Consider the following 22687-nt stretch of genomic DNA (forward strand, 5'->3'; position numbering starts at 1 on the left):
ACTTGAGCTGCTTGGCTACGGTGTCAGTTTCAGTTACAGGTCCAATTTTTACATGGCCATAAAAGTGCCAGAGCCAACAATAAAAAAAGAAACAAGCAACACACACACACACACACATAGCTATAATTTAGGTAAATGCCAAGGCAGACGTTAAGTATACGCACATATGTAAATGAGTTTTTGTATATAAGCGCGACAGGTTGTTGGAAACTACTTGGGCAGCCCTCGCAGCAGCAGCCACATTCTTGTCACAGTTATAACTAGAGCAGCATGTATCTTATCTTGGCGTTTTCGTTTGTTTTTGTTGCTACATGAATATTTACACATTTTGTGGCAGCTTCTACGCTTTAGCAATCAAATTACAAGCAAATGGGAACAATGTTTGATTGACAATTGATTGGCGAAATGACTGCAGTCGCTGCTGCTGCTCTCGATAAAATGCCGCAGCCAAGTGGCGCCAATAACTAAAAATTTGCCTATGCAGCAATATTAATGCCAATGACTAAGCGAGCAGTCGACAGTCAAGCCAAAAGTTAGCTTAGGCAACAACAACAACAGTTTGTGCTCATTATGCCGCCCATTCATTATTGTTGTTGCTGTTGTTGTTGTTGTTGTGGGCTGCGGCGCGCTGTTTGTAATTAATTTCCGTTTGTGTAGAGCCGCAACAAACTTGGGGCGCAAAACTTAAATAAACCGCAGCAAAGCGCGAGAGAGAGCCAAAGCCGCAGCCGCAGCCGCAAGGCCCCAAAAGCAAATTCAATTCAATTCAACACACACACACACACATTGAAGCAATTGCATTTCAAATGCGAAGCTTGAGCTTAGCTCAGGTAGCGCACTTTTAATTGCTTTTTTATAAAGTGTAGTTTTTTATTATTAATATTTTGTTGTTGCTCAATGCTATAGCAAACATTATTACATATTCATATATATAGCTTTATATATACTGCTAGACATTTTTATGGCCAGCAAACTCGTTTGGCCAACACGTTAGGCTAAGCGGCAAGATGAAGGCCTAGGCCTCCATTGCCGACACGCGCTGAGCTGAGCGTGTAGCGGGGGCTAGGGCCAGGTACTCACTCGTCTACTATATCAAACAAAAGCCACGCTCAATCTGAGACAGCAACGCGACTTGCCATTGTCGCAACATTAAAGCCAAGCCGACAACTTGGCTGAAATTCGCTTTGCAATGCGCTCGCTCAAGTTAGTGACGCCGTCACCCTGAACTTCAGACACTTGATAAGGCGGCAACGCCAGCGACTTTAACTTGTAACAGTTTTCCCTCATCGATTATCGGCGTTTAATTAAAACCCCCACCGCAGCGCCAGTCACTGCCCCGCTTAGCACTCCCCCAAGCTAATTGCTACTGGTATTTAGCAAAGCATACGCTGATAACGCATACGCCGCGTAGTACGCTCGACGCAAAGCAAAAAATAAAAAAGCGTAAAAAGAGTTTGTGGCAGATTTTCTAGGCTGATAGTAAAAAGTATATGGCGCAGTCGTTTGATTTTTGCCGTTGCTCGTCACGGGTTTCGATAAGTGCTTGTAAATTATCAAATGGGGTGCGGGTTTGCTGCAATATAAAAAATATATATATATCAATAGTCAATTTGGCGGCGGCGACTTCGACGAAATGTGCAAACTTTATGGTTATTAAATGATCGGTCAGTGATCGCAGTGTGAGCGTTGAGTGAGCAACAAACAAAAAAATGACGCAAGCGGCACAGCGATTTGAGCAATTTGTTATAAACAAAATAAAGTTTTGTGTATGCAGCAGTGCAAACAATTGAAGTGAAACTAGCAGGCGGCTGATCAAGCGATTAAAGCAGCTGCTAAGCGATTCTAAGCTCAGCAGCAAACAATTTGATGTTAAGACTCGCATTAGCAGCAGCATTTTAGCTTATAAAAGTACAGAGCTAAAGTTTATTAAACAATGCGACAATTTACAAAAACTAGCAGACGCCTGATCAAGCGATTAAAGCAGCTGCTAAGCGATTCTAAGCTCAATTGCAAACAATTTGATGTATGAATGAAAATTTAAAACTTGAATTAGCAGCAGCATGAGGTCTAAAGCTTATTAAACAATGCGGCAAATTTTAGAAATTCAGCAAATTGTTGAAAATTAATTGAGCCATAGCAGTTCGCTTAACCATAAGCGATTTGTCGAAAAGATTCGAAAATTAATTGAGCCATAGCAGTTCGCTTAACCATAAGCGATTTATCGAAAAGATTACCAGCAACTTTAATTATTATAACAGAGACTTTTAGCTGTGTTATTTATATTGTCATAACATTAAAGTTGGAATTTAATTTAAACAAATTTAATACGCGTAGAATCTATTAGAGCTGCTGTTAATATTAAATGTTTTATTATACACGCTTAACATTTGTTTTATCAATAATATTAACAATTATTAGTGACTACTTAATTCTTATTTTATTAGCTTGCCATAGGACTTAAACTTAATTAAGCTTTGATTGCACATAAATAAAGTTTATTAATGCATTGGGCCACTTGCTTAGTTAGTCGGCCATGCTAATTTCTGTCTGTGTTTTTATTAATTAATTTGATTTTGCACAACTTGGCTCAATGAACTTGCGTTTTTGTTTTTTAAAGTTTCACTTGTGTGTGCTATGTACACATTGCGCATACGCCACGTACAACGTGATAGCTAAGCCCCGCACGTTCGTTTATCATAGAAAATTCATGAGACTGTCGCTAAGCTCTCGCTACGCACAGGTGCGTGCGTGGTCAACGAAATGGCCTAGAGAGCATTTGCCTAATGCTCGAATTCAATTCAAAGCGCATTTGGCTTAAAGTGTATTGAGCGGTCGGGCGGCCTCATTTACATTACATATGCCTCGATATGTATCTTGGAGTGGACTGGAGTGGCTTAGGCCAAAGTTAATTTGCAAGGCGGCATGTTTCATATCAGAGACGCTAAAATGCTTTCAAGATGACTCAACGAAATCTGTTTGGGCCACTTGAGCAAGAGAGAAGAAAAAAAAAACATGTTCTTTTTGTATTTTTACTTTTTGGTTTTATCTTGGCGCCACGATCGCAGCCAGCCAGGCAGGCAGGCGGGCAGGCTGTGACTCTTGAATCGAAGCGAACGCGGTATTTGCTCAAAAACACAAAGGCGATAATTAAACGCAAAACAAAGCGGCCGAGAACAGAGAGACGGAGAGACGCAGAGACAGAGGCAACGGCCAGGGACGCATCAAGTGGTTGGCCTTTAATTAGAAAAGGTGGTAGAGAGACCCAAACAAAAGTGCAGCATAAGAAAAATGACGACAGCTAATGAATGTGGTTTGTATGAAAAGCTCGAAAAGTTGCTTTGCCAAGTTTTCAGTTTTCAGTTTGAGAAAATGAACGCAACGCCAGATACGAAGGCAAAGATAAACTTTATAACAAAAGCCAGCGCTTGTTAGTCTCACTCGCTCACTCACTCACTCACTCACTCGCTCATATCTCGCATGTAAGTGTTAATGAAGTTAAGTGTTTTTGACGCGAAACAGCAACAACAATTAATGAGAAGTCGCATACCGAGGGCCAAACGCACAAATATGTTCGGACTCTATGATAAAGATCAACAGAGCAGCACACACATGGCAAAAATAAATAAAGCAGCAGCGAGCTGAAAACTTTTTGTGGCTTAAGTTAATTGAAAGACATTTCGAATGCGAACTTAGCTTAAAGCCAAACTGCTAGAATTTCCGGGAAGTTGGCTCAGCTCATTTGAATTGTTGCTTTCACTTTTGCGCTGCAGCGCTGCAACAATCAGCAACACGCTCAAGCGCTGCGCCAGCTCGACTAACAAACAATCATAACAATAAGTTAACAACAAGTTGGCTAGCACTTTGGCTAATTGTCAAGCAATTGTTACTGCAGGGAACGGCTTAAGCGACTCGTTTACATTTACGTTTATGCAATTAAAAGGCATGTCCTGTAACTAGGTCAGCGGCTTTCGAATATAAGTATATATATATATATATATTTTGCTTGCTAATTAATTAAAAGCTTTAACTACAATAGCTAGCGCCAACTGGGGAATTGCATAGCTTCATTTCCTTTTGTTTTGCGCTAGGATTTGCAGCCCATGTGGCGTATGAGTAATGAAAGTGGCCAGCAACGCTGACGGCGCCGCAGCTATAACCACAAAAGTGCTCCCAAAAGCGCTGCAGCAGTATTTTCAATTAAAAAGCAAAGAAGCAGCAAGCAAAAAAAGGGCAGTAGTCAGCCAATGCATACACTTTGTCAATAATATTTTATATTAATAATAATGTCAACTATGAACAGTCGACGATAAAAGAAAAGGATTAAAGGATATTTAAAATTAAATTAAAAAATTATTTAAAATATATATAGATAGATTGGGTGTGTTGACACCCCAATCAGGTCTAGGTTAGCGTTAACTATTAATAGTTAAGAAAGTTAAAATAAATCGTTTAGCATTTTAGTTATGCCAAGGCTTGTAAATAGTTTTAAGCAATAAGCTCAAATTTTTAGCTTAAGCTCGACTTACAGTTAGTCTAAAAGTATTTGCATGCTTAATATGCTGACTCTAGGCTGCGAGTTCTTGCGGCTCATACAGACGAAGCGCTGCGGAAACGTTTAAGTTTGAATTGCCTGCTACCCTTTTGTGCATTTGCTTGCTCACAAAGTGTATCAAAAACTTGAGCGCAAAGCGCAGAGCGCAAATGAACGATGTCATTAATTAGGAATTCTCTCGGCCGCGTTTCAAGTGGCGCGTCTGGTCGCCAGCGCTTTGTGTTGGCGTTGAGGCATAAACTTTGCTATTTTTTTTCATTCCTTTGCTGTCTGCGTTTTTATTTGTAATGCGTTTTGTGCAAATTGCAAATAAATTGCAAGTAGCAGACGCAGTCAAAGGCCGTGAAAGCTTAAGCGGGGGGTGTGGGGTGGGGGGTTTGCATTTAGCTAAACAACCACAATGTGCTGTCGATTTCATGCCACTTTGCATTTTAATTAAAAAGCTAATACGCGCTCTCTCTCCCTCTTGCAGTTCAAGAATGCACCACAGACTCCGAGGAGCTGATGTATCATCAGGTGCGCGCCAGCTCCAGCTGCAGTGCTCCGCCTGATTTACTGCTGGGCAGCGAACGTGACAACAATATACAGCTGCGTACGCCTGTCGTTAATATAATCACCACGCCCCCCGGCTTAGCCTCCAGCAAGCAACAGCAACAGTCGCAGCCACAGTCGCTGCCATTGCCGCAGCAGCAGCAGCAGCAACATCACGTAACGCGCCAGGACATGAGCGGCAAACACTTGCGCATCAGCAGCAGCAGTGGCAAGCATGGCAAATATGCAAATATGCAGCTGCCTGCAGCAGCAGCAGCGGCGGAGGATGCGGATGTGGTGGATGCTGCTGCCGCTGCCATGTCCATGCCGCATGGACAGCACTCGCATTCGCGACATCATCACAACAAAGAGGAGCGCATACGTTTGGAGGTGAGCTTAAGTCCGAGATAGAAAGTTGAGCATAAAGCAATCAATGCAGTTGCTTCAAAGGATTCGAGTGCCACTTATTTATTTAGTGCAACAGTTTAGCTAAAAACTTTACGCTATATATAGATTATATACTTTGCTAATATTTGCTTTAATTTCTTAGAAATTTATGTGTGTTCCAAAGGCGAAATTATAAAATTCTAGGCCCAAAGTTCTGCATTTACTTTTATAAAAATATGCTGAAATTTTGTTGATTAGCTAAACCATTTAATCAGCTTCAATTGCTCGATTTCTTGTAAACAATTCATTTGTTGCAACAATATTTGTCTTTGTTTTTGTTGTATATTTTTTATAAACTTTATGCGCAGCCTGCTGCTCTTGCTTATTTTATTTGCCATTAGCTTGCAACATTTGTTTAGTGTTTGCCGCTAATTTGTGGCTCAATTAAAAATTTTTGTTCAAATTTATTTATATAATTTAAATGTTGTGTGTTTTGTTTTTCATTTAGTAATGGGCACCGCCCGCCTGCTCGGCCGGCCAGGTAACCACTGCCTGGTCAAGTTTAATCCACATCCACTGGCAACGCCATGACCATTTGGTCATATTTCATGACCCACTGTGCCAGCGCCGCACATAAACTCAACTTTTAAATGCGCTTTTAATTAAAATTTCAATGGGTGCGTAGCAAAGTTGGAGCATTTTGTTTTTCTTTTCGTGCGGAGTCAGAAAATATTTCATTAACACAATGTAGACGGCAATTTTCAATTACCACCCACTGCCAAGCGAGAGCAGCAGCAGCAGCAGAAAAAATATCAAAACATTAAAATTCAATAAAAACCATTAAGAGCGTAGCAAAAACAACAAAAACGCACCCCAGATAGAGTGAGAGCGCAACGAGTGAAACATAAAAATAAAAACACAAAACTCGCTGGCGAAAGCACTTAAAGGCAATTAAAAATCTTCAGGCCAAGTAGCAAGAAATTATATTTATTTCGCTTTTAGCTAGAGTTGGGTACTTGACTGTTAATGAGGGGGGGGGGGTGGTTCTGGGTGGGCAACACTTTATCAATGGCACACACTTTACTTCACTTTCGCTTGCGCTCGTCGGTTCGCTCTCTTTGGGGCTTTGGCGCAGCAGGCGAGAAATTAAATATTTAGTCAAATTATGGCCACAATTGTGCGACTTTGCAACAGTTACGCCCCCATTGCCACACCCACTGCGCAGTGGTTTGTTGTTGGCTTGTAATTGTTTTTGTTAGTCCAAAACTGTTGCATACTTGCGGGCGTCGAAATAAAATATTCCCCAATATTTTTGTCGAGTTTATGCTGCCAGTTTATTAACATTAAATATTCAAGCGCAATCTAATCTTTTGCTTGTTGTTTTTTTTTTGCTAGGAATTCACTTGCGATGTTTCCGTCGAGGGCGGCAAGTCGACGCAGCCGCTGCAGTTCTCATTCACCTTCTACGATCTGGATGGGCATCATGGCAAAATAACAAAGGACGATATTGTGGGCATTGTGTACACCATATACGAGTCCATTGGCAAGAGTGTGGTGGTGCCCCACTGCGGCAGCAAGACAATTAACGTGCGGCTCACCGTCAGTCCCGAAGGCAAATCGAAAACGCAGCCAGCTGCTGCCGCATGTCACAACAACAACAACAACAATAATAACAACAACAGCAGCAGCATCAATAATAGCAACAGCAACAACAATGCCAGCAAACTAAAGAAGCTGCCAACGGGCATGAGCATGGGCATGGGCATGGGCATGGCGGCGTCCATGTCAAAAACAGTGAATGGCATTGCGCTAACGACATCCGGCGGCGCACGCCGCCAGCACCGCCATCGACCACGCAAACTGATTAAGTCCGATGACGAGGACGATGACAGCAACAGCGACAAGGAGCGCGAACTCACCGCGGCCGAGCAGCTGCCCAGTGGGAGTGGCAGCAAGCCAACAGCGGCAGCTGCCAGCAAAGCTGCCAGATACCAGAAGAACAATGCCAAATTGGAGGCGTGCTGCAATGCCCAACAACAGCAGCAGCAGCAGCAACAGCAGGCGGAACAGCATACGCCGGACAATGGGCACAATACCTATGAGAATTTGTTGAATCTCAAATGCAGCAGCAGCAACAAGGAAGCCAGCGACGCATTGGAGTGCACACAGCGCTCACGCCATCATCATCATCAGGCACATCACTCCCACTCCCACGTCCAGCAGCAGCAGCATAGCCAGGATATCTACATGAAGCAGGCAACGCAGCGCGTCAAAATGCTGAGAAGAGCGCGAAAACAAAAGGTGAGCAGCCTCAGACTTTTATTAATCCAGGCTACAATTTCGATTAGCCGCCAGCCGAGCTGCTGCATAAAAATTAATTAAAAGTTGAAATTTATGCAGCGCTCGCTTTAATGTCGCCACAGTTTTGAGTTTGTTTTATTGCATTTTTTGTACTGCCTGCTGTATTTATAATTTATATTTATATTTATATTTATATTTGTATTGTTCTTTTTTGTCATTTTTGGTTGACTCTCGCCTCATTACGCATGATTGCCACTCCACTCACCACAAAACAACAACAAAACAGTATCAGGATCACTGCCTCGAAACGCGTCAACGCAGTCAGTCCGTGGGCAACGATGCCTGCTGGCAAAACCGCCACCTGCAGCAGCAGCAGCAGCAGCAGCAGCAGCAGCAACAACAGCAACAGACACAGCAGCAACTGGCGAGTCCTGTGCCCAAGAGCGCTTCGGTGTCGCCGCCTTTGGCTGCGGACATGATGCTGGATGGCGTGCAGCTGCGTCAGCCACGTCCGCAGTCGCTGCTGGCGACACAGCAGCAGCGCAAGTCGGCCGAGTGCTGGAAGTCGGCGCTAAATCGCAACGATTTGATTAGCATCATCAGGGAGAGCATGGAGAAGAATCGCCTGTGTTTTCAACTGAATGGGTAAGCAGCCAGCCAGCCAGACACGACAGCAACAACCCAGTCCCAGTCCCAGTCCCAGTCCCATTTTTCATTTATTGCATTTTGTTTGCTTTATTTAGTTTGCATGGCGACCTACTTTGCGTCGATTAACACAACTAATTAGTTTTTGTCGCTTTGTTTTGCAGAAAACCCCAAGCCAATGTGAGTCCCATACGGCAACTACCGCCAGCCCAACAACAACAGCAACGCCAACGCTGCAGTACAGGCTCGAAAATCCCGACGCTTATTGCGAACCACAGTCTGCCACAGTCCGCGCAGTCGCCGCTCAGCTGCAGTCCTCCCACGCCGCAGTCGCCTCAACCTCAGCCCTGTGCGGAGCCAGCACCACTGCCCAACAACAACAACAACAACAATCACATCGAAGCCGCACACGAGCACACGCTCAACAGCAGCAGTGCGTATCATCCACAGCCGCATATTCCCATTTACCATCAGCAGCTGGCCATTAATCCGGCCGTCCTGGCTGCCCAGCATAGCCACAACAGCGCCCACAACAAGCTCAATCTCTGCGGCTACGACTCCTTTCTGCATGCCACCATCTGTGGCGGCGGCGCCAGCGCGCACTCGCCTCCAGCCACGCCCAGCAATGTGGCCACCGTGCAGCCCATACCCAAGAAGAGTCAGCACAAGCTGCAGGCCTATCAGCGGCTCGAGCAGCAGCAGCAGCAGCAACAACAGCGCAGCAGCAAGCACGAGCAGCGACGCCAGCGTCACAAGCTGCAGCAGCAGCAGCAACAGCTGCCAGCCAAGCTAGAGCCAGCACGCCCAGTTACCTCCAGTTCCAGCTCAGGCGCCTCTAAAATCTACGGCGATGCGCTGGAGTGCGCGCATCTTTTGGCCAGCGAGGAGGAGGAGCTGGCGCCCAGTCCCATGCTCACCAGCACGCCACGCAAAGTTGTCTCCACCAATACGCTCATCGATCTGAACGATGATGTGGGCGAGGCTGTCGCCGAGGCCGTCACCACAGTTAGCAAGGATGCCGAGGAGCTGCCCGCCGCTGGCTGCGAAGCCGCTGAGCTGGACACGAGCGCCTCCAGCTCCATGATACATCGCTATGTGCATGAGCACATACATCATCACTATCATCACTTCAAGGAGCAGCAGCAGGATGCCGCTTGAAAGCAAATACTAAAAAGAAATACTACACATATACTAAATGTTGCTTGTTTTCTTATGATTAAGCTAGCGCAATTTGTAATTTAATTAGCCGTTAACTTTCAACTCGAAAAGCCCCAAAAGATATTATTTGTTGTCAATGCAAATTGAATTCCATAGCACGCTCCAATGTTAAGCAGTTTGCGCCTTTGCCTTAGCCTACACTGAGCGAAATTATACTACATGATATATATATATAGCCAACGTTTGCTTGACGCTTTCAGCCTAGCCCACATATCATAGCTGTGTGTGTAAATGTCTTAACTAAACTATAAAAAACATATATAAATTGTTTACCAGAATATGCAGAGAATTTGTTGTCTATTAATATGTAAAGTTTATGCGCCGCCGCTTTTCTTCGTGTGTATGTATAGTATGGAATTAAAGCTTAAGTTTTTTTTACATTTTATTATTATTTATATGCCACTTTTATTTTTAAACGCAAACCAACCAACAAGACACGCAACAATGCAACAAATGTTTAGTTAAATTTTATTATTAATTAACTCAACTCATTTTCTAACCATCAATCAATCAATCAAACCATGCAAAACTAAAAACGAAAGCAGCAAAATGCATTTAACTCTTATTTAAATAAAGAAGACTGATTTCCAATTAAACAATATATTAATTAACTGCGTATGCATAAATAATTATATATACAAATAGAAAATTTATGAGAAATAATAAATAAATTATTGAATTGCTAAACTCTTAAACGCAACTGTAATTTCACTTTTAAAGTTTTAAATGGAAATGTAAATGAAAATGTTGAACAAATGTTTCGCCTGGCGCGCGCGCTGTTCTCTCGGTCAAGTTCTATATATAGCGCGTTGACATGAGATGAAGATATAACAGGCGATCGACAATAGAGAGCAGAGCAAAGCGTAGAGAGCCGCCGCCAGCGTAGCGAGACAAAGGAAAAGTTCTGCTCCACACTCACACAAATTGTTTTCAAACAGCGAGCAGCAGCGCGGTTAGTTCTTCTTCGAGCGTCGAGCGTCGAGCGTTACGCAAGTCTTCTGCATCGGCTCTTCAGTTGGCTGTTTGGAAGATGACACTGCCGCCCACAACTTGTGCCTATTGTCAGGCCAAGGCCTCGCAGCTCTGCACCGCCTGCCGCAGTGTTGTCTACTGCAGTCGCGAGCACCAGAAGGAGCACTGGAAGCGTGGACACAAGCTGGAATGCAAGTGCTATGAGGTGGCCAGCAACGTGCAGCTGGGCAGGCATTTGATTGCCACGCGCGACATCAAAATGGGCGAGCAGATACTGAAAGAGGCGCCGCTGGTCTTTGGCCCAAAGGTGGCGGCTACGCCGCTTTGCCTGGGCTGTCATCGCAATCTGTTGGCACCAGAGCATCCCGCAAAGGACTTTTACAAATGCAGCGGCTGCAGCTGGCCCATGTGCTGCAAGGAATGCGAGCAGTCGCCCTATCATGTAGACGAGTGTCGTCTCATTGCCGCCAGCAACTTTGAGTGCAAGATTAGCTACAATGCTGTAGAGCCGGAGCGCAAGGAGTCCGCCTATTGCGTTATATTGTTGCTGCGCTGCTTGCAACTCAAGTCCAGCAATCCCGCTGGCTTTGCGCAAATGAATCAGCTGCAGGATCACTTGCAGGAGCGTCTACAGACGCCACTCTACCAAGTACTGCGCGCTAATCTTATTACCTTTATCAAAACCGTGCTGGGTCTGCGCGACTGGTCGGAGATGGACATACTACGCATTGCTGCCATACTGGACACCAATGCCTTTGAGGTGCGACAGCCAAGCGAGCGTCGCAAGGTGCGCGCTTTGTTTCCGGGCGCTGCCATGATTAACCACGACTGTGTTCCTAACTTGCGGCATCGCTTTGATGATGATATGAACATAATATTCTTAGCCAAGCGCAAAATTGCCAAGGGCGAAATTTTAAGCATCTCCTATACGCAGGCCTTGAGGAGCACCATACAGCGGCGAGTGCATCTGAAGTTTGTCAAGTGCTTTGACTGTGCCTGCGCTCGTTGTGCAGATCCCACGGAGCTGGATAGCTTTGCAGGCGCGCAGCTGTGCGTCAAGTGCAAAGTAGGCAAGGTAAGTCACACCATGCGTATGCTTAATATTTGTAGCTTCATTTAATTATTGTCTTTAAGGTAATCTCAATGAATCCCTTGCAAAACAATGCCAATTGGCAGTGCCAGCTTTGCAATTTGAAGGTGAATGCAAAGCAGTACTTGGCCAAGGATGCTGCATTGCAATCTGAGCTTGAGGCGCTTGACAAGAGCCAGCCCTCGGTCTTTGAGGATTTCATATATCGCCATCGTATTGAGCTACATGAGACAAACACACACGTGCTTCAAGCGAAATATGCGTTGACGCAGCTCTACGGTAGTGCGCCAGGCTATTCCTTGGAGGGTAAGCTCTTGAATTATTATATTCCATAAGGATATTCAATTTTCATCATTGCAGAGCTAAGCGAACAAGACTTGACGCGCAAGGTGCAACTCTGTGAGGAACTATTGCAGCTGGCAAACATCTTTGATAGCGGGTGGAGCATGTTTCGTGGTAATCTGCTTATCGAATTGGAGGAAGCTATTGTAACTCAAGCGCTGCGGCTCACAGAACCAACTGAGTCTGAAGCGAAACTCAAAGAAGCCACACAGCTGCTGAAAGAAATTAATAGCATTATGAAAACTGAGCCAGAGATGCAACATTTACTTGTGGAAGGTAAACAATTGCTAGATGAGGCTCTGGCACGTTTTGCAGTCCAATAATTAAAGTATTTCATTTATTTAAAGAAAAAAACTAATTGTAAATAAAATAATTAGTTCAGATGCTGAACTTTTATGTTTTAGTTGGTTGGCAACGCGGTCACTACATTTGTTTTCGACCTGCCGCCACAACTTTAGCTGCTTAAAAGTTGTGGCGGCCGGTAGAAAATAGCTGTTAAAACTTCGATTTTTCACGTGTTGCACATGTTTACGCTGTAGTTTTAATTAAAATAACTAAAATGGAAAGTGTAAATGCAGAAAAACCAACGGAGCAGACTGATAATAGTAATGCGAACAATGATGAACCAAAGCAGGTTGAAGAAAGTGTTGTAGAAGCTGTGGAAACTGAAAAGCAAAATGCCGGCAATGAGTTTGAGTATTTGGAGCGCAATGAATTTACATCGGAGATATATAAAATTGAAGTGAAGAATTTGGGCTACTTCGGCATTGGTGTAAGTTAATAAACTGACAGTAAACATTGGGCTAATGCTTTGTATATCTTGTAGGAATTTAAAAAGCTGCTGAAGAAGACATTAAAGTTTGACATCACCAAAATCAAGTCGCCAACACGCAAGGAATTTGCTTTTGTTTGCTTTAGGACTGCAGAGGATCAACAGCGTGCTGTAGAAACGCTTGATGGCTATAAGTGGAAGGGCAAGGTATTGAAGGCCATGTTGGCTAAGGCCTCCGCTGATCCGCTGCAAAAAAGGCGCGCCGATGAGGAGACTGGCGATGTTCAGCCAAAGCGACAACGCACAGCCGGCGAAGCTACATGTCCGTTATCCGATATGCCTTATGAAAAGCAGCTGGAGCAAAAGAAAGACGAGATGGCAGCTGTGCTTAAGAAGTATACAAAGGAGTTGCGACATTTAAATACTGCTGCAATCCCTCATCTGGATAAGTTTGAGTTCAAAGGTGTGCTGCCCTCACCCACAATTGAGGGCTATCGCAATAAGAATGAGTTTACAGTGGGCAAGAATGCTGAGGGCGAGATTGTGGTTGGCTTTCGCCTCGGCAGTTACTGTCATGGCTCAGTGGAGGTGGCAGCAGTGCAGGAGCTTCCGCATTTGCCAGCACAGGCCAAGTGGGCGGCGCTGACCTTTCAGCAGCTGGTCAGGCAATCCAAATTTCAGCCTTTTAACCCTGTAGGCAATCTCGGACACTTTCGACAGTTAATGGTGCGCTGCTCTAGTAACACGGGAGAGGTTATGATAGTAGCGGGCATATACTCATCCAATCTCAGCGAGGCAGAGCAGCTGGAACTGCAGCAAGAGATCAAAAGCTTTTACGAGCGAGAAGAGCAACAGTCAGGAGAATTTAAATGCAGCTCTCTCTATTATCAGGATGTCAAGCATCGCGAGGCGGGGCAACAGGTGAATCCAGTCACACATCTACTTGGCAATACACACATAACGGACAGCATACAAGGACTGCAATTTCGCATTAGTCCCTTGGCCTTCTTTCAAGTCAACACAGCAGCAGCGAATGTGCTCTATCAGCAGGCCATAGACATGGTTGCACCCACCGAGGAAACCACAATGTTGGATATATGCTGTGGCACGGGCACCATTGGCTTGGCCTTTGCCAAGCACTGCAAGCATGTGCTGGGCGTAGATATTGTTGCTGATGCCATAAAGGATGCACAGTTCAATGCAGAGGCGAATAATATAAAGAATTGCAAGTTCATTGCGGGCAATGCTGATGATTTTATCAAGAGTATGGTGCATGAGGCTGTCTACGCTCAAGAGCCGGGCAAGCAACTGGATTTGGTGGCTGTGGTGGATCCACCACGCGCTGGACTGCGTAAGGCATTAAAACTAAAAGTCATTTTATATAAATTAATTTCTTTTTGATTTCAGATAATCGTTCTATAACTGCAATACGCTCTGCTTCAGGTCTACAAAGATTAGTCTACGTTGCCTGCAATGCTCACAGCGCCAAGCGCAACTTTATTGAACTTTCCCGCCCCGAGTCCAAGCATTACAAAGGAGAACCCTTCTATCCAAAATGCGCCGTTGCTGTAGATATGTTTCCCCATACCACGCACACCGAGCTGGTCATCTTGTTTGAGCGTGAGGCGAGCCCAAAGCAAGCAGTTCAGCAAGCAGTTGAGCAAACAGTCGAGCCAACAGTCGAGGCTAACCAATAGACCCCAACAACGGAGACAACGTAACGCCTTGGGTACAGTTTTGCAAATTTAATTTATAGTAATCTTGCTGATAATCGCGTTTATTTGCAGATTACTTGTATAGCGCTCTCACACTTTTGCGCGCGCTCTCTCCCTGTGCTTATCAGAGTGTCGTAATGCATCAACAACATCATCAACATCATCATCGTCGTCGGTTCTTTTGTGTGACCGAACGCGAACTGCGACTCTTATTGTTTTAAATTGATTTAATTCTAGTTGAGTTGTTCCGGCGTCTGGTACGAACAGCATAGTGACTTCCTATTTAGTTGTAGCTCGTAAGCAATTCATCTTAAATCGCCAGCAGTTCTATGCTGTGTGTCGCCAAGTGAGCGCGTGATAAGGGCTGATAAGCAAAGGACTAAATATTAAGCAGCAACTGTATACAGCAACAACAAAGAACAAAAGTGCTACAAGTTCTACATTTTAAATTCCAAAAGACACGTTATCATGACTGAACAGGTACATATATATAAATTTATTTTTGTACTTTAATTGACTTTTTGTTGTTAGTCATAAATAAGTTATAGGCGTGTGCCTAACAGCTGCCATTTTCAATTTCTAAACAAATATAAATTATTTTTATTAATTTATTTAAATAGCGCAAGCGTGTGGCTAACTGTTTAGCCAATCAATCAAATAGGCAAAGGCTATTAATATAAATGTATTTGTCAACAGCTTGCTATCAACAATAATATTTAACTAGCTGCGAAGCACTTATTTGCTTGTTAGTTATTATAATTAATTTAAAGTGTTTATTGCCTTGTAGCAAGGCCTGATGCCAAGAGGGCTCTTGAATATTGTAAACAAAACTCAGCTGTTGGCGTGAAACAAAACAACAAGTAAACGTGACCAAGAACATGTTTATCCATATATAAAATTTAGTATATATATTACATTAAATGTAAAGCAGACACGTAGACACAAACAACAATATTTATGTACAACGTAACTAGAATAAGCTGCGCGAACTGTACTTTGGACTTGCTTGGATGTTTGTATACCTGCAATCGATTATAAATACAAACTTAAAGTCACAAGATTTAAAAGAAACTACAATAAATTAAAGCACACACACATACGCGCTTAGTAACAGCAAAAGCAAAAGCATAAACATATACAAAATTCTACAAAAATACTTTGTGATTATGTTTATTGGCCTTGATCGTAGTGAAGTGATTTTTGAAGCGAAAAGCTCTCTAAATCCAATAACGCGTGTTCAAGTTGCTGACTTATCAACAACAACAACGAAGCTATTTAGTTATCACAAGTAAACAAACAACAAGGAAAAACAATGACCAATACAACTGACGCGAACCGGTTTGAGAGAGTGATAAATGCAAAGAGAGTGCGGAGAGCTTTTAATTGATGCTGCTGACACAGTTGATGGGGGCCTGGCAACGCCAACGCCAGAGCAGAGCAGAGACAACAACAAAATTATTCACGTGCGTTTTACACACGAGCGACACGTTTTTCGCTTTGGAGCATGTCTCATTCGCTATCGCGCTCTCTCGCTCTGTGCTGAGCTTTCGACTTCAGCAGCTGTTGTTTACATATTTTGATGCTCTATGAACCAGCACTGTATAGATAACTGTATATTGCGAATATACATTGCTTATGCTACTTATTTCAGTTAGAGTATACAACAGTCTGCCTTTGTTTTCACTTTGGATATACACGTTTTATGATGTTTTCGTGTTTTTGTCTACTGAGGCCAACAGCATTTTAAAAAAGCACAGGCAGCAACTGTACCCCCAAGCTGAAAACCAAAACAACACACACACACACAAAGGTTGGTAGCAGCAAAAGCTTCCGCTGAGGCGTATTCGATAAAAAGAAATCGTTTAAATTGCGCGCACAACAGTTGCGAATGCAACGTCGGAGTGACGACGACTTAATGTCAAAAGCGTCCTGCTTTCAAATTAAAAACAAAAGGATACATAAATCAAATACTATATAAAAAAAAAAAAACGAGGAAAAACTCTACAAAGACACACACACACAAAGTACAAAGATGCTTGTCTAGCTAAGCAAACAACGTTGCGTATACGACGCATTGTGCATAACATCAACAAGCAACAAAGCATATACAACTGTGATAATATTGAAATTGAAAAACTCGCGTCTGCTATCAAGCAACAAAGTTAAGCAACAATAAACAGAAAATGTCCGTGCCCATGCTGCTGACGCCACTGGAGCCGCAAACGGCGGAAGACCACATGCAAAATGTAATTACGTTAGTCTATGAATATTTCTATAATGAGATTTACAAGTGACGTAAAAAGTGTAATGGATGTGTCGCCAGACGTTGACTTTAGTTTGGACTGAAGGTCAATATATGCAAATATTTTGCATGCTAAGCAATTTAGTTATATATTTGAAAAGTAATCGATAAGCAGGCGGAACTATAATGTTTATATAGCATAGGCAGTGAGTCAGAGCATGAATACTTTGGTATACGCCCATGTTTTGTTTACATAGTTAGTTGGTAAAGTGTTTACAGTTACAATTACTACGCAGAAAGATATTTAACGCTGCAATTTATAAACAATTTCAAAGACGCTAAGCGATAGCTTATCTTGAAGTTAATAAACTTTGCAAATAAGTCCCCACGCCAACGACCTAAATCGTCAAAGCTTTTTACATGAAATTTCCCAAAACAAAGAACATCTGCGGCCAAAGCTTACAACTAAGCATGTAGCCACTAAAGAGAGCGAGAGAGGGAGAGAGCGCGCGAAAGCTTTAAAGTTTTATGGCCAACACGTGCCATGCTCTTGCATAGTTGAAGTCAAAAACAAAAACAAAGCACGCAATTAAAATGCAAGTGCTACAAGTTGAAAGTTTAATAATCATATGCGTTATTTTATATTTTTGTTGACTGCTGATAAGGCATTGCCAAATGTTAGATTCTGTACAAGGTTGCGCTAATTATGCCAAGAACGTGGCAACAACGCAAATAAACTAGTGCGACTGACGTAAGACAGACGAAAATAACAAATAACAAAACAAATTTGCGGAAGAAACTATGACCGAGCCGCGCCTGACCATGTGTGCAATGAGCCTCTAACTATTTATGCCAACTAGCAAACAATTTGGCTATTAGCACACGCGAGTGAGTGAAAATATAAACATACTTACATGTGTGTGTGTGTGTGTGTGTGTGCATTACTTTTGTTTCTCAGTTTTGGGCACAGGCAGTTGCCACTGTCGACTTGTTGCGAATTGTGTCGCTGCGTGGGCGAAAATCAAAAGGCCAATTTTATTACACGTGATTTCTGTTGAAGTGTGCGCATATTTATGGGTCCAACTGTTGTTGCCCACTTACATAAATTTCTAACACTGCGTCGCTGTTGTCAGGCTGCGCCTCAAAGAGCCAGTTACGTCATCAGTCGCTGTTTACAGCCAAAGGCAGAACGCGCTCAGCTGCTAAAGCGAGCGCGTCAACAGGTAAAACGCGTCAGGTTAGCCCTGCAGTACGGCTGACTTGCCAGTAAATAGTAAATACAGCAACAAGTGCAACTGTTATTTGTCTCAAATGGCGTCGCTATAATTGTATAAACAGTCGCACTGTTAGTTTGATAACAAAACTATTAATTTAGTTATATTTGTCATAGTAGCTGTATTTATTTATTATAGCCGTTTGTATGTTTTGTTTGAACGCAAACTTACAATTTAATCTGTTTTTAATAAGCACTTTGAACTTTTTTGTTGCAACGCTTAAACGCTTTATCAGCTGTAAACTAATTGTCCGTCATTGCAACACGTGATACTCTTTACACTTGCGCCAAGTGTAATTCACGGGCTGTTTGATTAGCCGAAGCGCATCCCGCAGCTCTTATCAGTGGGCTAACTATTTTCTAAGCTGCGCTTATCAGTGAGTGGGCTGCGCTTATTTGAGGCACTGATCGCAGCAGCCGTCGGTCAGTTCGACAGCGACAACGAGCAGCTCAGCAGCCATGTCCAATCATTTGATACTAATTCTGTTTCTATTGCCTTCGATCTTGCAGTGCGCCTCGCATGTGGAAGCTGCGCCGCGTTACAACAACGCCAACGAGCTATTGGATGCCACCAGCAGCAGCAGCAGCAGTTGCAAGCCCGCGCTGCGTGAGTTTCAGGTGCGTCTACTGACGCCACTGGCAGCGGAGGAGCAGCTGGGACTAACAGGCGATGCCAAGGCATTGGGCGAGTGGCAATTGTCGCGCTCTGTGCCGCTGGAGCGTGTGGCGGAGCTAACCTGGCGCACCACAGTGCGTCTGCAGAGCTGTCGCCAGCTGGAGTATCGCTACTTCATCTATGTGGAGGATGCTGCGGGCTACAAGCAAATCAGGCGCTGGGAAACGCACTTCAAGCCGCGCCAGCTGCCCGCCTGCTCCGATCAGCAGTGCAGTCGCCAGTCGGATGTGTTTGGTGTGGCCCAAGTGGATGCAGCGCCGCAAGTGCATCGTGGCTGGCTCAATCATGAGGCCATAGTGCAGCTCAAGTTCAATGGCGAGAAAATGTTCCAAGTGCATGACATAGAAACGTTCGATCCGCAGCATGTGCAGCTTAAGCTGCTGGCGCTGGACCCAACTGCTGGTCTGACTGTGGAGTACAGCAAGCAGAGCTATGGCCAGAGTCAGCTGCAGCTGCAGCCTGCGCATGGCGTGCCCTACACCAAAGGCGACATAGTCATCTTTCACATAACGCTGCCGCTGGAGCGCATGATGCTGCAGCAGTTCCGCTTGGAGTGCTACAATCATGCACAGGAGCTGCTGGGCAGCGCCAGCTTAAGCTCCGCGCAGCTGCAAGGCAGCGAGGGATTGCTGCAGCTGCACATCAAGTCGGCGCAGCAGCCGGAGGAGACGCTGGCGCGACTGCGTCTGCCCTATGTGCTGGTGCTCCCGTATGAATACTCGCCGCTGGACTTTAAGACGACCTATGCGCACTACTGGCCACGCAGCTGGCCCAATCTGGACGTGGGACATCGCGGCAACGGCAAGAGCTACATAGCCGAGGCGCCGCTGGAGCGTGAGAACACCGTTGCCTCCTTTCTAAGCGCGCATGCGCATCACGCGGACATGATAGAGCTGGATGTGCATCTGACAGCCGACGGCATTCCCGTTATATATCATGACTTTGGGCTGCGCACGGCGCCGCCCGGCAAGCTCATCGAGAAGCCCGATCAGCTGGAGTATGTGCTGATCAAGGACATCAACTATGAGCTGCTGAAGCGTCTGCGCATCTTTTCGGTTATCAACGGGCAGGTGCAGGAGTATCCGGCGCACAATGCCGAGCCACGCAGCGAGCATCGCATCTTTCCACGCCTGGTCGAGGTGCTGCAGCAGCTGCCCAAGTCGCTGGGCATAGATGTGGAGATCAAGTGGCCACAGCGTCGCCAAGGCGGCGGCTCCGAGGCGGAGCAGACCATAGACAAGAACTTCTTTGCCGATCGCGTGCTGCAGGAGGTCATACAACATGGCTGCGGTCGTCCGCTCATCTTCAGCAGCTTCGACGCCGACATGTGCACCATGCTGCGCTTCAAGCAGAACATCTTTCCGGTCATGTTCCTCACCCAGGGCGAGACCAAGAAGTGGCAAGCGTTTAGTGATTTACGCACGCGCAATTTCGTGGCCGCCGTCAACAATGCGCAGGCCTTTGAGCTGGCGGGCACGGCGCCGCATGCGGAGGACTTTCTGGGCGAGAATGGCGCAGCGCTGCTGCAGCAGGCGCGCGAGCTGGGCCAGATTGCTGTCATCTGGGGCGACGACTGCAACTCCAGGGAGCGTGTGCAGTATTTCACCGCCATAGGCGCCACCGCCACCTGCTACGATCGCAGCGATCTCTACATGCCGCAGACCAAGCAGCGCGCCTTCTTCAACTCCAGCCTGCTGCTGGCGGAGTTCGAGGCGCAGTGCAGAATCTAAATATTAGAATTAGAATGTTAAATTTTGTATCTAGAGCGTAGTGGAGTTTCGCGGGCGAGCTCAGGGATTGTAATTTATGTTTAAAGTCTTGTTAATCAATTGCAAATTGTGCAAAAAATATAAAAACAATTGTCTCCTTGTGCGTTCGATGTAAGCAAACAATTAAGCTATATATATTTTTGATACCAAATAGAAACAATAACAATGTAAACAACTATGCCCCAACTTGTCCACACAGCCGTAGGCTACGAAGCGATGAAGTAGAGCTTAACAAAATGCGGGCACAATAAAAGACAATGAGAGAAAACAGCAGCAAGCAAAGTGCTGGCTGGCTGGCTAAAAATAAAAGAAATAGTTGATGAAATGACTAGTTTGTTAAATAGTTTTCTATGCCTACAAAAGCCTCAGCAATAATTTGCATATAATATATAATATTCGAAAGTTTTAACTATTGATGATATTGCTATCAACTAAAATGTGAGCAAAGCTTTGAGCTTCAATATATATTTTATTTATTTGTTTATAAATAAATCGAACACTGTAATTTACACTACAACGTGAAAGTTTATACTATATTTTGTTTATATTTTACGCTACGCTCCCATTTCTTTCCAATTTGTTATGCACATTATTTAATAGCGAACCCCAACGAATTCTTTTAAGAGCGCTAGAGCCAGAGCCAGCGCTAGAGCTAGAGCCATGTCCAAGATATTTGAGACTAGTTGACTTTTATGGTCAATTATTGAGCTCATTTGCATAGACCCTGCCGACTAAGATGAGCAAACTAAAACTTTTCTATTTGCTGTCGTTGTTGCTGGTATTAAATTTAATTTTGGATTTGGGTTACGCTTGGACATGCGCATACAAAGAGTTTCCCGTCGAAACAAAAAAGGTGATCTTGAACCTATTTAAACGACACTATTTAAACGATAAGATTAACACGTCTGTGCTTTTTAGATTAAAGGCCCTTGGTGGATCTACGCCACCAGTCCCAAGAGCTCCAAATATTGTATGTTGAAAAAGTGTAAGTGAGCAGCAGTAATCTAAATTTGAATTTCAATATTAATTTATGCTGCTCTCTTTAGTGGATCTCTACTGGACGCGCATTACCAAGACGGACTACATCAACTATGCCGTCGAGCTGCACTGCACGCCGCCCTGGTTTCGTCATCAAGCGGCCATATATACGCGAAAAAAGGAACCATCTGAGGCAGTGCTAAAGAAGATCACAGATTATCTGACAACTGTGCAGTTGTCGCTGGACAAATTCAAGCCTCAAAATATGAGCACATGCAAGAACTACAGCAATGAACCGCTGCAGGTCTGGCATAGATATAGATATATGCATTTGGATTTCAATCCACATTTCATAAGGCCGTTGGTTAAAGACAAAGATATTTAAACGCCAGCTTAGTCATAGCCACTTTCTTTCAAATTAAACGCAGCTTAAAGTTGCCATAAGCTTAACATTTTTCAATTTAAATGTTTGTTATATGTTAATTAAGCTTAATTACTAAATTTTGTATGTGCTCTTAGTGAGGTTGCACTGTAATTTATTAACGAAAATATGCCATTTTTTCGGGGTCAACCCGATTAGCTCATTGTGACTAATTTATAAAGATTAAGATACCAAAAAAGAAAGATAAAAGAGAGTGAGTGAGCAGAAATTCCAAGTGGAGCTTCAAGCTACTGCCAAAATTATTCTTCATTTTCAGCTGATCGGGGAATCTTTACAGACCCGGTACATCAATTTACAAAAGGGTCTTGTAAGTTAGAGAATGAAGTGCCATATAATTAACAATTAGGCAATGATTCTTAATCAGGCGGACGGACTGAGTATATATATATATGTCTTAGATTTAAGCAATTTTAAGAGCTAGCAGCACAAGACTTAAGATGTAGACATTGATGCCCCCTTTCCACATAAAGCAAGAAGATCTGTAGTAAGTTAACAACTTGAGTTTTCATAGCACGATTCACACCCAAGCAAAACATTTTTGTATTTAATTTAAGCTTATTTTATTTAGTTTATTGCATATTCTTTTAGTACAAAGTACCGGGCCTCGTAGTGTCGGCTGCGTACAACTTTCGGCGTATTTTGTAAATATTCATAGACAAAAATGTTGAGAGATTCTTTCATTCGTCTTTCAGTTGGCGCCGGGCCAAGTTCAGTTTACGTTTAACAGTTGTACGCCGCGGTTCGCTGTTTCGCCGGTGCGCAGAGTCTATAACGTATCTTTT

At 43.9% G+C, this 22687-nt stretch overlaps 5 protein-coding genes across 8 annotated transcripts in view; all 5 read left to right on the forward strand.

Annotated features, from left to right (window-relative positions):
- Positions 1–10099, forward strand: part of LOC108600317 (protein naked cuticle) — a 34032-nt gene extending 23933 nt beyond the window's left edge. Inside the window, exons 2-5 of one of the 2 annotated variants that reach the window (XM_017987815.1) lie at positions 5025–5473; positions 6866–7771; positions 8058–8416; positions 8581–10099. In XM_017987815.1, the coding sequence (XP_017843304.1) occupies positions 5025–5473; positions 6866–7771; positions 8058–8416; positions 8581–9574 (2708 nt within the window). In that variant the 3' untranslated portion in view covers positions 9575–10099. The remainder of the gene's footprint in view (positions 1–5024; positions 5474–6865; positions 7772–8057; positions 8417–8580) is intronic. The other variant, XM_017987816.1, reaches the window with a different exon arrangement.
- Positions 10100–10414: 315 nt separating this feature from the next.
- Positions 10415–12421, forward strand: LOC108598702 (SET domain-containing protein SmydA-8). Its single transcript, XM_017985427.1, has 3 exons — positions 10415–11681; positions 11741–12002; positions 12057–12421. The coding sequence occupies exons 1-3, from the start codon at positions 10665–10667 to the stop codon at positions 12359–12361; spliced, it is 1584 nt and encodes a 527-aa protein (XP_017840916.1). The 5' UTR covers positions 10415–10664; the 3' UTR covers positions 12362–12421.
- Positions 12422–12532: 111 nt separating this feature from the next.
- On the forward strand, positions 12533–14696 carry LOC108600366 (tRNA (uracil-5-)-methyltransferase homolog A). Its single transcript, XM_017987902.1, has 4 exons — positions 12533–12810; positions 12865–14161; positions 14218–14539; positions 14598–14696. Exons 1-3 carry the CDS (start codon positions 12598–12600, stop codon positions 14505–14507), a joined length of 1800 nt encoding a protein of 599 aa, XP_017843391.1. The 5' UTR covers positions 12533–12597; the 3' UTR covers positions 14508–14539; positions 14598–14696.
- A 208-nt stretch (positions 14697–14904) lies between these two features.
- On the forward strand, positions 14905–20816 carry LOC108600365 (glycerophosphocholine phosphodiesterase GPCPD1). Of its 3 annotated transcripts, none has more exons than XM_017987901.1 (2): positions 14905–15005; positions 18551–20816. In XM_017987901.1, the coding sequence occupies exons 1-2, from the start codon at positions 14994–14996 to the stop codon at positions 20444–20446; spliced, it is 1908 nt and encodes a 635-aa protein (XP_017843390.1). In that variant the 5' UTR covers positions 14905–14993; the 3' UTR covers positions 20447–20816. The 3 variants fall into 3 exon arrangements, with proteins under 3 accessions (XP_017843390.1, XP_017843389.1, XP_017843388.1); XM_017987900.1 differs by lacking the exon at positions 14905–15005 and adding an exon at positions 16427–16771; XM_017987899.1 differs by lacking the exon at positions 14905–15005 and adding an exon at positions 17826–17990.
- Positions 20817–21134: 318 nt separating this feature from the next.
- On the forward strand, positions 21135–21898 carry LOC108599359. Its single transcript, XM_017986163.1, has 3 exons — positions 21135–21338; positions 21404–21470; positions 21532–21898. The coding sequence occupies exons 1-3, from the start codon at positions 21222–21224 to the stop codon at positions 21846–21848; spliced, it is 501 nt and encodes a 166-aa protein (XP_017841652.1). The 5' UTR covers positions 21135–21221; the 3' UTR covers positions 21849–21898.
- The last annotated feature ends 789 nt before the right edge of the window (positions 21899–22687 follow it).

Source organism: Drosophila busckii, chromosome 3L, assembly GCF_011750605.1.
Source record: "Drosophila busckii strain San Diego stock center, stock number 13000-0081.31 chromosome 3L, ASM1175060v1, whole genome shotgun sequence".
NCBI lineage: Eukaryota > Metazoa > Arthropoda > Insecta > Diptera > Drosophilidae > Drosophila > Drosophila busckii.

What these genes read in the sequence shown, in the direction of transcription:
- LOC108598702 (XM_017985427.1), top strand. Translation starts at nt 10,665, where the DNA reads ATGACACTGCCGCCCACAACTTGTGCCTATTGTCAGGCCAAGGCCTCG. An exon ending in TCAAGTGCAAAGTAGGCAAG is followed by an intron (nt 11,682 to 11,740) that starts GTAAGTCACACC and finishes ATTGTCTTTAAG; the next exon opens with GTAATCTCAATGAATCCCTT. An exon ending in GCCAGGCTATTCCTTGGAGG is followed by an intron (nt 12,003 to 12,056) that starts GTAAGCTCTTGA and finishes TCATCATTGCAG; the next exon opens with AGCTAAGCGAACAAGACTTG.
- LOC108600366 (XM_017987902.1), top strand. Translation starts at nt 12,598, where the DNA reads ATGGAAAGTGTAAATGCAGAAAAACCAACGGAGCAGACTGATAATAGT. An exon ending in TGGGCTACTTCGGCATTGGT is followed by an intron (nt 12,811 to 12,864) that starts GTAAGTTAATAA and finishes TATATCTTGTAG; the next exon opens with GAATTTAAAAAGCTGCTGAA. An exon ending in TCCACCACGCGCTGGACTGC is followed by an intron (nt 14,162 to 14,217) that starts GTAAGGCATTAA and finishes TTTTGATTTCAG; the next exon opens with ATAATCGTTCTATAACTGCA.
- LOC108600365 (XM_017987899.1), top strand. Translation starts at nt 17,841, where the DNA reads ATGGGTCCAACTGTTGTTGCCCACTTACATAAATTTCTAACACTGCGT. An exon ending in TAAAGCGAGCGCGTCAACAG is followed by an intron (nt 17,991 to 18,550) that starts GTAAAACGCGTC and finishes TCGATCTTGCAG; the next exon opens with TGCGCCTCGCATGTGGAAGC.
- LOC108599359 (XM_017986163.1), top strand. Translation starts at nt 21,222, where the DNA reads ATGAGCAAACTAAAACTTTTCTATTTGCTGTCGTTGTTGCTGGTATTA. An exon ending in TTCCCGTCGAAACAAAAAAG is followed by an intron (nt 21,339 to 21,403) that starts GTGATCTTGAAC and finishes TGTGCTTTTTAG; the next exon opens with ATTAAAGGCCCTTGGTGGAT. An exon ending in ATATTGTATGTTGAAAAAGT is followed by an intron (nt 21,471 to 21,531) that starts GTAAGTGAGCAG and finishes TGCTCTCTTTAG; the next exon opens with TGGATCTCTACTGGACGCGC.